The 13,105-nt window shown below is 36.0% G+C and overlaps 2 protein-coding genes and 1 pseudogene across 2 annotated transcripts; 1 reads left to right on the top strand and 2 right to left on the bottom strand.

The window, feature by feature from the left end:
* Window positions 1–914: 914 nt before the first annotated feature.
* Window positions 915–5,214, bottom strand: LOC119190291 (annotated as a pseudogene).
* Window positions 5,215–7,587: 2,373 nt separating this feature from the next.
* On the top strand, window positions 7,588–9,897 carry LOC115450531 (transmembrane protein 231). The gene is given in 6 exon segments (XM_037441860.1): window positions 7,588–7,847; window positions 8,017–8,186; window positions 8,441–8,569; window positions 9,012–9,137; window positions 9,139–9,241; window positions 9,456–9,897. Coding segments are annotated over 6 exon segments (930 nt in total). The 5' UTR covers window positions 7,588–7,705; the 3' UTR covers window positions 9,716–9,897.
* A 234-nt stretch (window positions 9,898–10,131) lies between these two features.
* LOC115450533 (mitochondrial import inner membrane translocase subunit Tim21-like) lies at window positions 10,132–12,029 on the bottom strand. The gene is made up of 4 exons (XM_037442100.1): window positions 11,599–12,029; window positions 11,163–11,345; window positions 10,611–10,784; window positions 10,132–10,251 (listed from the first exon to the last, which is right to left on the bottom strand). The coding sequence occupies exons 1-3, from the start codon at window positions 11,935–11,937 to the stop codon at window positions 10,635–10,637; spliced, it is 672 nt and encodes a 223-aa protein (XP_037297997.1). The 5' UTR covers window positions 11,938–12,029; the 3' UTR covers window positions 10,132–10,251; window positions 10,611–10,634.
* Window positions 12,030–13,105: the final 1,076 nt, after the last annotated feature.

The following is a 13,105-nucleotide window of genomic DNA, read 5'->3' as shown; positions in this document are numbered from 1 at the left end:
CCAAAATGTTCTAATTTTAAGTTTTTGTGTTGTACTTACCACAATAAGTGCCTTGAAAGTTATAATATTAAGACACACACTCACAAATCCCGGAAGGGGAATTCAGAGGCGCAACTGTTGCACCCACTTCCCGTCATGTGCCGTAATAAGTAAGTAAGCCACATTACTTAAATTGAAATGATTAAAGAGCTTAGACACAAACACTGGTTTATAATATTACTGTGTAATTCCTTTATTTTGTATTGCTGGGGCTCGGATAAATATTTTCCCGGGAAGTAGCCTTTAGCACTCAGGAGTGATGTAGCTTCCTATTAATGCAAAAAAAATCAAAATCAGTTTAATAGATTCTGAAATTAGCGCGTTCGTAGAAACAAACTCTATATAGAATAGATTCTATATTAAAACTAAACAAGTAGATTTAGTATAACATGTTAAGTTCACATTTATATTATAATATTTAATAATACTATGTGTCCACATAGTTTTATTTATGTATACGAGATAAAAATATGTATGTAGTAGTAATTGGAAAATGCTCTATATATACTGTAAATATACTACTAGGTAAATTATATAAAATGAACTTGTTTAATTTTATCTAGATATTATATGTTTGAGCTTTTATGATTTTATTGTAAGTAATGTTTGTATGTTTAATGTAAATGTATTGTTCATAAATCAATGATGAATGATGAATGATATTTATGACATGCTCGTGTATGTGTTGAGCTGTCCATTCAAAACTACAAATATTTTTATAACCGGATGAAGGATTGTAAATTCAAAGATATTTTGCAATGAATGCTTTTTATTTTTGAGATCCCAAAAACACACAAACAGTGCAAAAAACATATTTTAGTGGTTACAATATAAATAAAGATCAATCATAGGTGTATAAAGTAATAAAAATAATATTAGACAATAAGCAGTATTTGTATGTAAAATATGATTATCCTAGATAATATAAAGTTCTTAACACTAAGCTCTTTGGGCAAGAGACATCATTATTCAAAACATAATGGCACACGAAGCATAGGTCATTTCCTTACATAGTACACTTAAGTATATGAGTCATAATTAAATCACACTGTGCAGAATGTGTATGAATATAAAATTATTTTTGTATTTTTATTGATTTGAAATGTGCTTGTGAAAAACATTATGTTATTACGAGTATATTATGATCCTTAGACATGCCACGTTATCGTTGTTCGTTCGTATAAAGTATAAAAAGTTCGTTTGTAACATTTGTACTGTCCTACAGTTTAAGCGAAGTCGCCACTGGTTTTGTATCCAACACAGCAAATTAAAAACATATCGCAGACATCACTTATACTGCGCGATCAGGTCGCGCTCACGGGTTGGACTTGACAATCACGACTTCCTCCTCCTGGACGTACAAATGTTGTTCCGGCGCTACGTAGGAGACGTAGGAACGGTCCATCTGCAGCGCTGGCGGTGACGACGGCCCCGGCGAGGTGCGCGGCGAAGGCGCTCGGGGCCCGGGGGCTAGCTAGCCGCGCACATTCACTGTGGTGCAGCCGAAGATCTCGTCCATCTGGCGCGACGAGAACGTCACCACGATGCGTCGCTCGCCGTGTCTGCGCGGGATGAACTTGTCCTGGTAGTTCACGAACTCACCGGGCTTCACGTCGCGGAATCTTATCTGCAAGTGAATATCATATTGTATTTTCCATCCTTTCAGACAGCTTCAGGTGTTCAATGTTGCGACGGTACAAACCTGTCGCGGCCTCTGGACGCCGGGTCCTTCAAAGGTGAAGTAGCAGTCGGTCAAATGCACATTCAACGGATTCTGGAAGCTGAATGTAATCGAGCATTCTTGTCCCACGCAAGGCTGGCTCCTCACCTGCACATATCATACACATCAATGAGTAATAAAATTATTAACGATGAATTGTGTTGTAATATACGAGATATTTCATCGTCTGTTACCTGCACTTGCATTCTTGGCTTATGTAGAGGGAAGTCATCTTCATCAGACCAGGCCTGGCGGGTTTGCTTCACGTAGGCCATGGCGTGCACCTTCACCATTGAGTGGTCGACAAGCTTGTCCATGTATTCTTGCGGTGTGACGTGAAGCTTCAGAACCTCACGTTGGCCAGCGCGTACGATGAACTCGCCTTGAGCCCGTCGGAGACGCGAGGCAATAGCGCCGGTGTAGTAGCATGATGAAGCCGTCAGTACGCACCAGATGGTACGATCTTCGTGCGACTTGTTCTGTAGCATACATTATTATATTACATCGTAGTTCCCACCATTAAATAGTCAATGTTTGTTGGCTACCTAATCCTACCTGAATATTCATGGTGCAGTCGAAAGGCTGGCCGTAGGGCACAATATCAATGTCCATAAGATCGAAGTACACATCTTCGAAGTTGCGGTCAGGATATTCATAATACTGCTGCAGGCGCTGGTAGCCGCGGCATGAAGCAATAATGGCTAGGCGTTCGGGCGAAGAACTATCCACAGTCTTGTATTCGTGAGTGATTTCGAGCATATCACTCTCCCCTTCGTCGTCATCGCGGTTTGGATTCTTGGTGAGGATCTTGCGGCCCACTCTGCAATGTGATGACAATTTATAGTGTTGTTCACGATTTAATTATCAATTTTTCATACAGTACATACTGGTATTGGTTAGAAGCCATCCGAATGAAGCCCCATTCGGAATTTTCTTCTTCCTGGAAGTGGCATAGCTCGGCATTGAGCTGGCAATACATGAAGGGTGTGTCATATTGGAATCCGACTTCGCCACGGCGAACTGCTTCTACGCTAGCCGGGCCGCAATGGTAGACCGATTCCGCTTCTTCCTGTGGTGTAGAGTCAATAATCTGCCAGCCGCTGTATCCTGTTCCAGGAAATTTGGGTTAGTAAGTGTTAATTAAGTAGCTAAAATTATAATGATTCACATGAAATGTCGTCAAAACCTTGAGGCAGGTCAGGGCGTTGCATCCATACGTCATTCCAAACGTGGAAGTTCCAGCATGAGTCATAGCAATCCTCATCGGGTCCATTGGGCACTTCGTTGCCATCACGGTCGAAATATTTGTCTACGGTAAAGGTGCGGTTGGTGTCATGGGCCGACACGTAGTTGGTGACGGATCGGCAAGGAATACCTACAATTCATTATTGTGTGTTCAGTTTGATCTTTCTAAATAAATAATAATATTAAATATATATTTTCTAATCATTTAATTTACCAAGAGCTCTGCAAATAGTCACAACCAAGCCAGAATATACCCAGCATTGGCCGTATTCTACAGGTCGGCCACCATCAGTAAGGTAGCGTTCCAGAATAGCCACAGAGCCCGTCCAAGCATGAGGAGCTACTCCGTCTTTGTATTCGCCGTCGTAGCGTCCAACCATTAGACCGTCGTCATCATGGTTGGCGTTGATCTGTAACACAAATTTATCAATGAAACATTCTTGAACTATTTTTTATTATAAGGAATGAGCAAATTTATTAATCCTTTTAGTATGCTTACCATCGATGAAATAGCTCTGCAGACGCGGATAGGATTGCCACGTTCGGAATGTTCCAGGCCACTGCGTTCCAGCAAATACATGCAAGCAGGCAGTGTAACATCGTCGAACTGTCCGTAAATCCATTTGCGACCTTTGGGTTGGCGCCAGGTGCCGCACCAAATTTTACCCTGTTCATTAGGACGTATTCCTTTCTGGACGATTCATTATCCATGTAGACGGGATCCTCGCGGCACCAGGGGTTGAAGAGGATGTAAATATCTTCGTCGCATTTGTAGTCGTGGCGGTTGTCGCGCTGGCCGAAGCGGTTAGTCTGAACCCAACAGTTCCAAACACCGACTGGAGCAGTGGCAGGTACGTGTACTTGGAATGTGATGGTGTTTCCATCCTGGCGTTGAATACTAATATCCCATCTATCCATGTCGTGAGCGAGCGATGCCAGGTTTTGCATAGAGCCGTGGCGAGATCCGTGGCGTGAGCCATAACCGCGACCGAAAGAAGAGTGCTGAGTAGTTCCTCCATAGCGATCGATCATTGGGCGATCCATGGGTCCGTGTGGGCTGAGGGGGCTGTGCTGTAGGGGCAGTGGCTCATTGCTGAACGAACTGCGGCGGACGCCGTATGTGGTAGTTTCATACTACTCATTGGACCCATAGAGCTCATCGTGCTCATAGTTCCCATGGTTCCCATCGTAGCCATCGCAGTTCCGGTATCCTGCATTCTAGACATTCCCATTCCCATGCCCATTCCCATCATGTCACGAGAATGTTGGAATACTCCCTGCTGAGTGTTCCAGTTCACGGGGAGAACGACACGAGTTCCCTTTGTAATACTAGGCTTGGGTCCTATAAAAAAAAATAGATTTGAATGTTTTAGATCGTATAATAGATTGGACTTGAAAATATAACAATGGTCGAAAACAAACCATTATTAAAAAATGCCAATTGTAGATGTTGGAATATCTAAACTAAGAAACGTTACTTACCGAAGCAGAACACGATACGAATCATATCCTGCTGCTTATCGTAAGTCCTGTCGAAGCGCACGGCGAAGAAGAAGTTCTGTCCTCTTCTCAGCACAGGGTTAGGGAGGATGTTGTCATTTACCAGATCGTATTGCTCGGTGTGATGATCCTTGGAGTTGTCCCTGGAGTAGAATTCAGTAAGTTCTACCTTCAGCGGTTGCTGCGAGTAGTAACTCTGAGGAATCATTTCCAGGGTATCCTGGCGGCGGCGGCGTTCATTTTGATCGGCGAGTTTGCAGATAAGGTTGTGAGTGTACTGAGTGTTGGGGCTGTTCCTCATGGAATGCTTCATGCGGTGTAGAGCGCCGGTGCTGTGCGAGCGGCCTGGGCGATGCTGCGCAGTAGGTCCAGCTCTTTGCATAGGCCAACGACGTGTTTGGCCAGGGCGCTGGCAGAAGCTCGAGATGTTGTAATAAGCCGACAATCCGGGGACGTAGTTCGAAGGCATTCCCCCGATGGTCATCTGCTGTTCTCTCATGCAGCTGAGAGTGCTCATTCCTGAAGTGAGTCCGGTAATTCCACCCAGACCCATTCCAGTCATGCTGGACGTCATGCTGGATGACATCCTGTCCATACTGGATCTTCTGACCATGGACATCTTGGCGTAGACGCTGTACGTGTAGAAAAGTAAACTTAGTCCCTGTAGAGGACCTCACTGTGCTCCGGGATGCAACCCGAGCGAATGATGCCATCTGCTTGCTGCGGGCCCTTTTTATACTAAAAGGATGTAGTACGAGATCATTTACCGCTGGGGTATCAGTTGTCATAGCGGGCGCTATAGCCACCGGGTTCAGGCGAAGGCATTGTTTGTGCTCACTGGATTGTAGCTGGAGTAACTCATTGCCACAGTAGCACTAGGGCGCCTAGTGCTAAACCAGATATTACTTTACTGTGAACCTAATAAACATTCGTTATTAGATTCACATAAGTGTTCAATAAAGATATTTTTTTAAATAATAAGAAAGTAGCAAAAACCACAATTCACGGGCATATTTTTGGATAAGATTCAGGTTCACTTATACACGTTATTACTTATGAACACGGCAAGTAAATTTATAAGTTTACAATTATGGACATTATTCATATTGCCATGTATAAATTCAAATTAATGACCTATTTAAATGACTAGTATGAAAGCCACATGTAATCCACAATATTGAGCCAGACAATAGTAAATGTACGAAAATATATCTTTTCGCATATTCCGCAATATTATATAAAGCAAATAATATAATATTTACATAGATTTACGTACACAAACCGCAGTGAAAATTTAAAATTAAATAAAGCTAAGAGTGCTCATTATTGTAAAACAGGACGCAAATTACATTCACAGGTACCTCCGTAAAATATTAAGAGCCTAAATCATGTGGGGTTATCATCTAGATCAGATATTATTATGATTCAATTGACCATCCATTGGCATAATATGACTACGCAAATAGAGTGCTAGAAACGCTAATTTAGTATTTATGTTATTGATTTATTACATAATTAAGTCTAAATATCGATGTAAATTTACAAATACAGGTCCTGAGATCAGTCAAATGGCGTAATAATTGGCAATTGATTATAGGCAATTATAGGCAGCTAGTAAGTTGTGCCAATCTTATAATAACTAGGGAATTTATAACAACCTGGAAATATGATACAACACCAATGAACTAGAGTTCAGTTTTAAAGATTTTTATAAGAATAAATAAACTATAGTTCAAACGATCTTTCCGTGTACCCAATCATTTAGATTGAAGTTTTGATACTTTTCACTCGTTATATTATGTACAAGTTACACATATTTGGCAGGTCAGTGTTACAAAAGCATAATAAGGTACAGAATTGTATAATGCCCCAGTTTTATAAATCTTTTAAAGCTGTGATTTAAAGACGTTTAATATTATTAAAAATAATTGAATTAATCATAGACCCGTCCTTGAACATCAAACTGGTGAATAAAAATAAAGCATTTTCCTTACGTAAATAAAAATATAATATAAACCCTATCAAAGCAAATATATTTAACAATTTAAATGTAAAATATAGTTTCATATTATTATTAATTATTTCATTTTAGTTAAGTATGTAACTACTTTTTGTCTTTCATAAAATTAATTTCATAAGTTCATAATATACCTACTTTTACTCTATTTGATTAGTTTTGCTGACAATTATTGAACTTTGAATGTTCCATGTGGTATTCAATACTATCGTTTTTTTTTCATATGTATTTTTCACCCTGAGCATCTCATACTCTATTAAGACTACGGCATCTACACCTTTAGCTAGAGAGAGACGTCTTGTTAAAACTATGGTACCTACTTATTTGTAATGAAAGAAAAAATATGTACGTTGAACACACTACTATCAATGCTATTAAACAACTCGTAAAACAAGAAAGTACGAACATGATAAAACCATAGCGATTTGGAATCCACATTCGACATTCACAAACTTTTCTTTATTTGAATCTGCTGGCTAGCACGCACCTTTGCAATGGCGCATAGCAATTTCCTAACAAGGCGTGACAATTGTCGTATTGTTTCTAAATATGAAACAAGTTAGGTAATAATCGTAGCATCTATCGTCCTGGGGCGTCTATAACATGCTTCCTATAATAAAAAATAGATTACAATATACTTAATTCTCATCAGTTATTATAATCCCATACAGTCGTTATAAACATTGTACCTTGAGGAATATATTGCGTAATTCATACTCTTATTACAGTTAATGCAAAGGTAATTTTATGATTCTGCTGATAATTATAACTTCATTCATTTTTACAATGAATACGCAGTGGATACAATAGATGGATGTAACTACATTCCTATTGTTTTAGAACACAAAACAAGGTAACGGATACACGCACACGCGTCCTTTAGGTCAACGTTTCATCAAGTTTTAATTTAAAAGAACAAGGAACACTTAAATAGTTTTTATCAATTCCTGTATTGATTAAAGCAGGTTTCTTTACGTAAATTAATCTCAATATTTTTTAATAATTGGGTAACACCGATATGTTGCTTAGCAACGCTTTGTTTATCAATAATAATTTCGCCGTAAACAAATAGAATATCGTTGTCTTTTGTTGTATTGTATATGATTTGGTATATGAAATATTACAGTGCGTCAAATTGACCATAAGAATTAATATATTGTATCATTTAAATATTTTAATATGTAATGGCCTTATACAGGTTATTTAGTACTCAGGTGGAAATTCAGTATAAGAGTTACTTGTTATCAAAGGCCACATTTTTTTACTCTTTAATAACCACATTGTTGAATATAATTTTGCCTTTTATTATAGCATATAGAAGCAGAGGTAAGCAAAATTATATTCCTATTATATAGGTACCTACTTAGTAGATTTTACCTAAAGGCTTTTTCTTTGTAATGATTACGCGACCCATACTGCTTATATCAGAGCATAAAGACTGCAGTTGTAAATTGCATGTGTATTTAATAATATTCTAACTATTCTTTAATTTCAGGTTTCTGGTTAAAGTCCCACAGTTTCTTTGAACAGCCTTTAGTACACTTTACCTACGAGTACTTACTAACAGCAGAAACACAAGACCCCAGCCAATCTATAATCTGCAGTGAAATAAAGGGTCTTGATGAAAATGAAGTTGGAGATAGTGACAAATGTGTTACTATTGAGGTAAAATGTAAATTTTTAGTTAAAAAACAGCATGCCCAAGAGATACTATTCTATAGCATTCAAAAAATAATAAAAAATCAAATTACAAACAAAGAATATTGTCTAATACTTATATTTTTTGTTCATATCTTTCAATTCTACCGCTTGCAATAGATAATGGAAAACAAGGGTAGAATAATAAATATTTTTTCACGTTTTACTTTTTCGTTCCCTAAATACGGTAAATGGAGATATTAATACCAACTCATTTACAGGTCGACGAACACGATTTTGACGATGACGGTAAAAGTGATTCTTTGCAACTGAAATATCAACTTGATGTGCCTCCAGACAAAATATTGGTCTCATTTATATTAATATTGGGGTTAAATTTTCAATTAAAGGTAATGTACATAATTATGTATATATCATTAGGGTCTTAAACGTCCGTAAAGACTTAATCACCTTGCACCTATCTGACTACAAAAACATCACGTTACAAATATAATTTAATTTTTTCATAAAATCTATAAACACACCCGACTCTATTTAATTCCCTATATGTGACTGCGTTATCTAAAAAAAGTAATTTTCATCGATACCCTTGTTTAAACTTAAACTATAGAAAAATATATAGGTATCATACGGGTAAATACCTGTTAGGTACTGACAATATTGGTAATAGCCAACGTACCATACAAACAATAGTAACAAATGCAATCCAGCTTTAAAAAGTTTTAGTGTGATTATTCGTCATTATTTGACAATAATTGTTTTTCATTTTACGACTCAATACTTTTATAACTAAACAATCAATTAGATAATGATATAATGTTTCTTTTACAGACTGTGTGTCCCATGCACATGCAAAATCTTGCGGTAGTATCAAAGGATTTCGTGAGCGCTCCGTCTAGCTACAATTATTACGGCGACTTAGAATTATATCAAATATCACATCTTCCTTGTTTTTGGGGGTCATAAAGACATTAAATACAACAATTCCTTGCTGAATTTTTCAACGTGGCATGATGGAAATATGGCAGATTTTATTTTAAAAGAATATTTTAAGAGAGAAGGTAATGGCGCTCTGATTTTAGATATCATATTTTGACGTAAAAGGCTCTAATCCATAAAGTTCTGAATTAATTCCACGATCAGACGATTGGTAGATCTTAGTGATAATTTTTATTTTATACCCTTGAATGTCTAGATGGACAGGTCGCCGACACTGAGCAATAGCATTTCAAGATCTTTGCTAATATTTTTATACAGGCACTCTCTCTGTTCCAGTTACAATTCAAACTAAAACCGTGTATGAAAGAATTCAGTATGCGCACACAGATACAATGGACATAAGAATTAATCTTAGAATACCCGAAATGCAATTCAGATACACCCCAAGCATACTACAAGAGATCAAATGGGCCTGGCCGCAGTACCTATCGATCGTGGTGATATTCTATTGGCTCTTTAATAAAGCAAAAACCTTTGTATTCAGAAGACGGATGTTTATGGCTTGGGAAATAATACCCTGGAAAATATCAAAATAATTTATCCTAAAAGAAAATTAAAGCAATGTCATGCTTGAAGTAATAGCAACGAATTTATCAACCTACAAAACAATCGGTATGAATGGAAAGTACTCAATATAATTTCATAATAAAAATATTAGGTTTAACTAATGTCCATATGATTATATTATCTTACCTTCCTTCATCATAATTCACAAATCAATCAACAAGGAGCAAGACACTAGAATATGCTATAATTCTTTTTCTTGTCTTGGGGTTTGAAAATATTTAAATACTGAAAAGGTTCATAATTGTATATAAAAAGCTTGCTAAATTATCAGTGAGTGTTCATAGGTGTGAAATGTTAGGTAAAATAGGTAGTTAAAAATAAAGAATTAATTTAGCTTCTATTTATCTATTTGTTTTCTTACATTAATCCTTTTTACAAATTTACATTTTGTCTTAATTCAGTCACAACACTTACAAAGAATTATTTATTGTCTTAACCCAGAATAAAATCCAATGTAGTAGTATACAATCAACAGCTCTAGCAAGTAGCATCTCCTACCAGGAATCTGGAAGTGAAAAAATACAAATCTAAATAAAACAGAACTAGCATTTGTTTAAAATATAGAAACTTCAGAAACAAATTTCAAAATGATTTATGTTTACACGAATGTTAGACATTGAAATTAAACTAATTTTCAGATTCTATCGAGAGTTTTTGTATTTTATTTTTCTCCTGACGTTCCGAAGACTTTGCAGCCTTCATGGTCACTGGGGGACTGAAATTTGTTTAATTTCAAAACAAATTACAAAATATTTTCAAGAGAGCTACTATAAAACATTTTTTTTTAATTTAAAATCCCCATTCCAAACTGCAGAAACAAAATTTTTAAACACCAAACTTATTAAGACTTATTATATTACTCACATTCTTAACAAGTTCATTATGAAGTCACTGAGTGAGTGTGAGTGTTGGCAGTTGTCCGATGTCAGACTTGGATCTATCCAGTTCAGCTCTGTTGTCTTCAATAATGAATGTCTTTCCACTGAAGTCATCAAGTTGCACCAATAAATATCTACACATGTAGTTGCCATATTCATTCTGAAAAGAGAATATTAAAATTCAATTATGAATAAAAAAATCAGAGATTAATCTTCAAAATAGGAAATTTTGCATTTGAATGTTATAAAGGTTAAAAGACTCTATGCATTGTGAACTACATCTTGTGTGTTAATTTATTTTATTTTTATTTATTTATGTAGCTTTTTTTTAACTATCTTTAGATGCTGACTAAGATCACACACCATTAGAGTTTAAAGGATAAAATGTGCACATAGCACAATACACAGTATTCTGAATTTATGGAACTCCTACATAAGAAAAACTGTAGATGTCCATACAATTGGTCAATTATCTTTAGTCCCCACTTTGCTTTGCTAAATTTAGATAGTTACAATTTGTGAAAATATTGTTACTGACCTGCTTCATGTCTAATTCAACAACACCCTTGTTCCTTATTCCCTTAATGTAGAACCTCATCCTCATATGCTTCACTCCGTCTTTTTCATAAACAGCATGGCTTACATGGGTCCTTCTTCTACGAGTTGTTTCTTCTCCATATCCCTTAATTGGAGCTCCTAAAGCATCTTCTACTCGTGGATCCTGGAATTTCATAAAATATTATTAAATTAGCTTAGATATTAGAAAGGTCAAATATAAAACTAAAGCATAATTATAATATCAAACAACCAAAGAGGTTTATATATACTAATATGGATGTAACGGAAAAGTTTCAGTCATGTCCGAAAGGACAAATTTGTAATGTAAACATAATTACGTTCAAACAGTGATAACAGCACTGACATTTGAAGGTTTCCAAAATATTTGATTAATGCAAGAACACTTTTAAACTTACGTTTTTACACTTCTCTAAAGCTTCTGAGTATATACTGTTCGGGCTGTTACTGGAAAACAGCTCTCGAAACACGTAAAAGAAGATAACACCAGTCACTCCAATACCGACCAAAATAACACCCGTGTATGATACAGTCTTGGTAGTTTCCTTTATTTTCTCTCCCAATGGTCTTACATCTGTAGAAACGTCTGCTCTCTCTGAACTTTTAGTCAGGCCATCCTTTTTACTAGAATAATAACGAACGAATCTTAATCTATAATTAGATTGCAAAATAGCAGGAAGACTCTCAACGGCGCTGCTGTTCCGCAAAATAGGCCGTAATCTTGGGATGATATTCATATTTATTTAATAAAACTAGATAACATAAAACAAAATTAAATAATTATATTTTCACCGGACTAATTAGGTTACAGAATTTATCTGTCAAACACTAAACAGATATAAGTTAGGGATGTGATCTAACATCTATTAACCAAAGTATCGATTACTAAGAAAAAAGTCGCTTCTTTTTCATTGATATGTTTATTTATTTATTTATTAGGTATTGAAGCAGACGTAACATTAAGATTACAATAATTAAAGTATTATAATTTATAGCTATAATTTAAGCTCAAGTTAGGAAAACTCAATAAGAATATAATTTGATTTAAAAATTATGTCGATCTATAGCACTAAATCGTACCTAATAAACCGATATTTTACCAAAAAAAAACGTATCTAGTCTTTATTTTTTTCATAGCTTTATTGTACACTATAAAGAAAATACTGCGCTTGATATTAAAACAATAAAGGCTGAAAGGAGGTACAATTGGCGGTCTTATCGCTCGCGGCAATCTCAGAGATAAAAACAAAAATTGAGCAAATCCCTGAATCCCAAGAGTGTATTCCCTCCCTAATTTTCGATTTATCAATTCGGCAATAGTCAATCCCTGATATCAAATAGCGTTACTAAATAATAATGCGCTCAATTATTCAATTTTATAAATTGATTAAATCCTGGGATCGGATAATAATGCTCACAAATTAACTCTATTGTTAGAAAGTTAGATACATGATGAATTACTTTAAAAATTGTAGTCGACTTTAATAGCGAGCTGAGGACTACAGCACACAAGGATATATTTCGGGGACTCCCGCACCGCGCCGGGCCCGGCATAGAGTAAATTTAATAAAACATCTACCCCGCAATCAACTTGCGAACCAGCGAACTCACTTTACCCAGATAAAAAAAAACTTCTAATGCCATGTACAACAATAATAAAATTCTACGGCTATCATACTTACAGAATTCGCATAGGCTTATTGTATAGATAAAATAATATAATGATATACCGAATAATCGATAAGTAGTATGAATCCACTAAATAGTTATCGTACTGTCAAGTAACAGTGCTGTATTTTGACATTACAGCCAATTGTTTTTCATTTGGCCAAATCCGATTATCATAATTAACATTATGTATAGGCTTATTCTTTTAGACTGTATATGATAGAAGAGGACAAAATA

The sequence above is a fragment of the Manduca sexta genome, chromosome 23 (genome assembly GCF_014839805.1).
Source record: "Manduca sexta isolate Smith_Timp_Sample1 chromosome 23, JHU_Msex_v1.0, whole genome shotgun sequence".
Taxonomy (NCBI): domain Eukaryota; kingdom Metazoa; phylum Arthropoda; class Insecta; order Lepidoptera; family Sphingidae; genus Manduca; species Manduca sexta.
The sequence above is the reverse complement of the archived record's forward strand: the minus strand, read 5'-3'. Positions and strand labels throughout refer to the sequence as shown.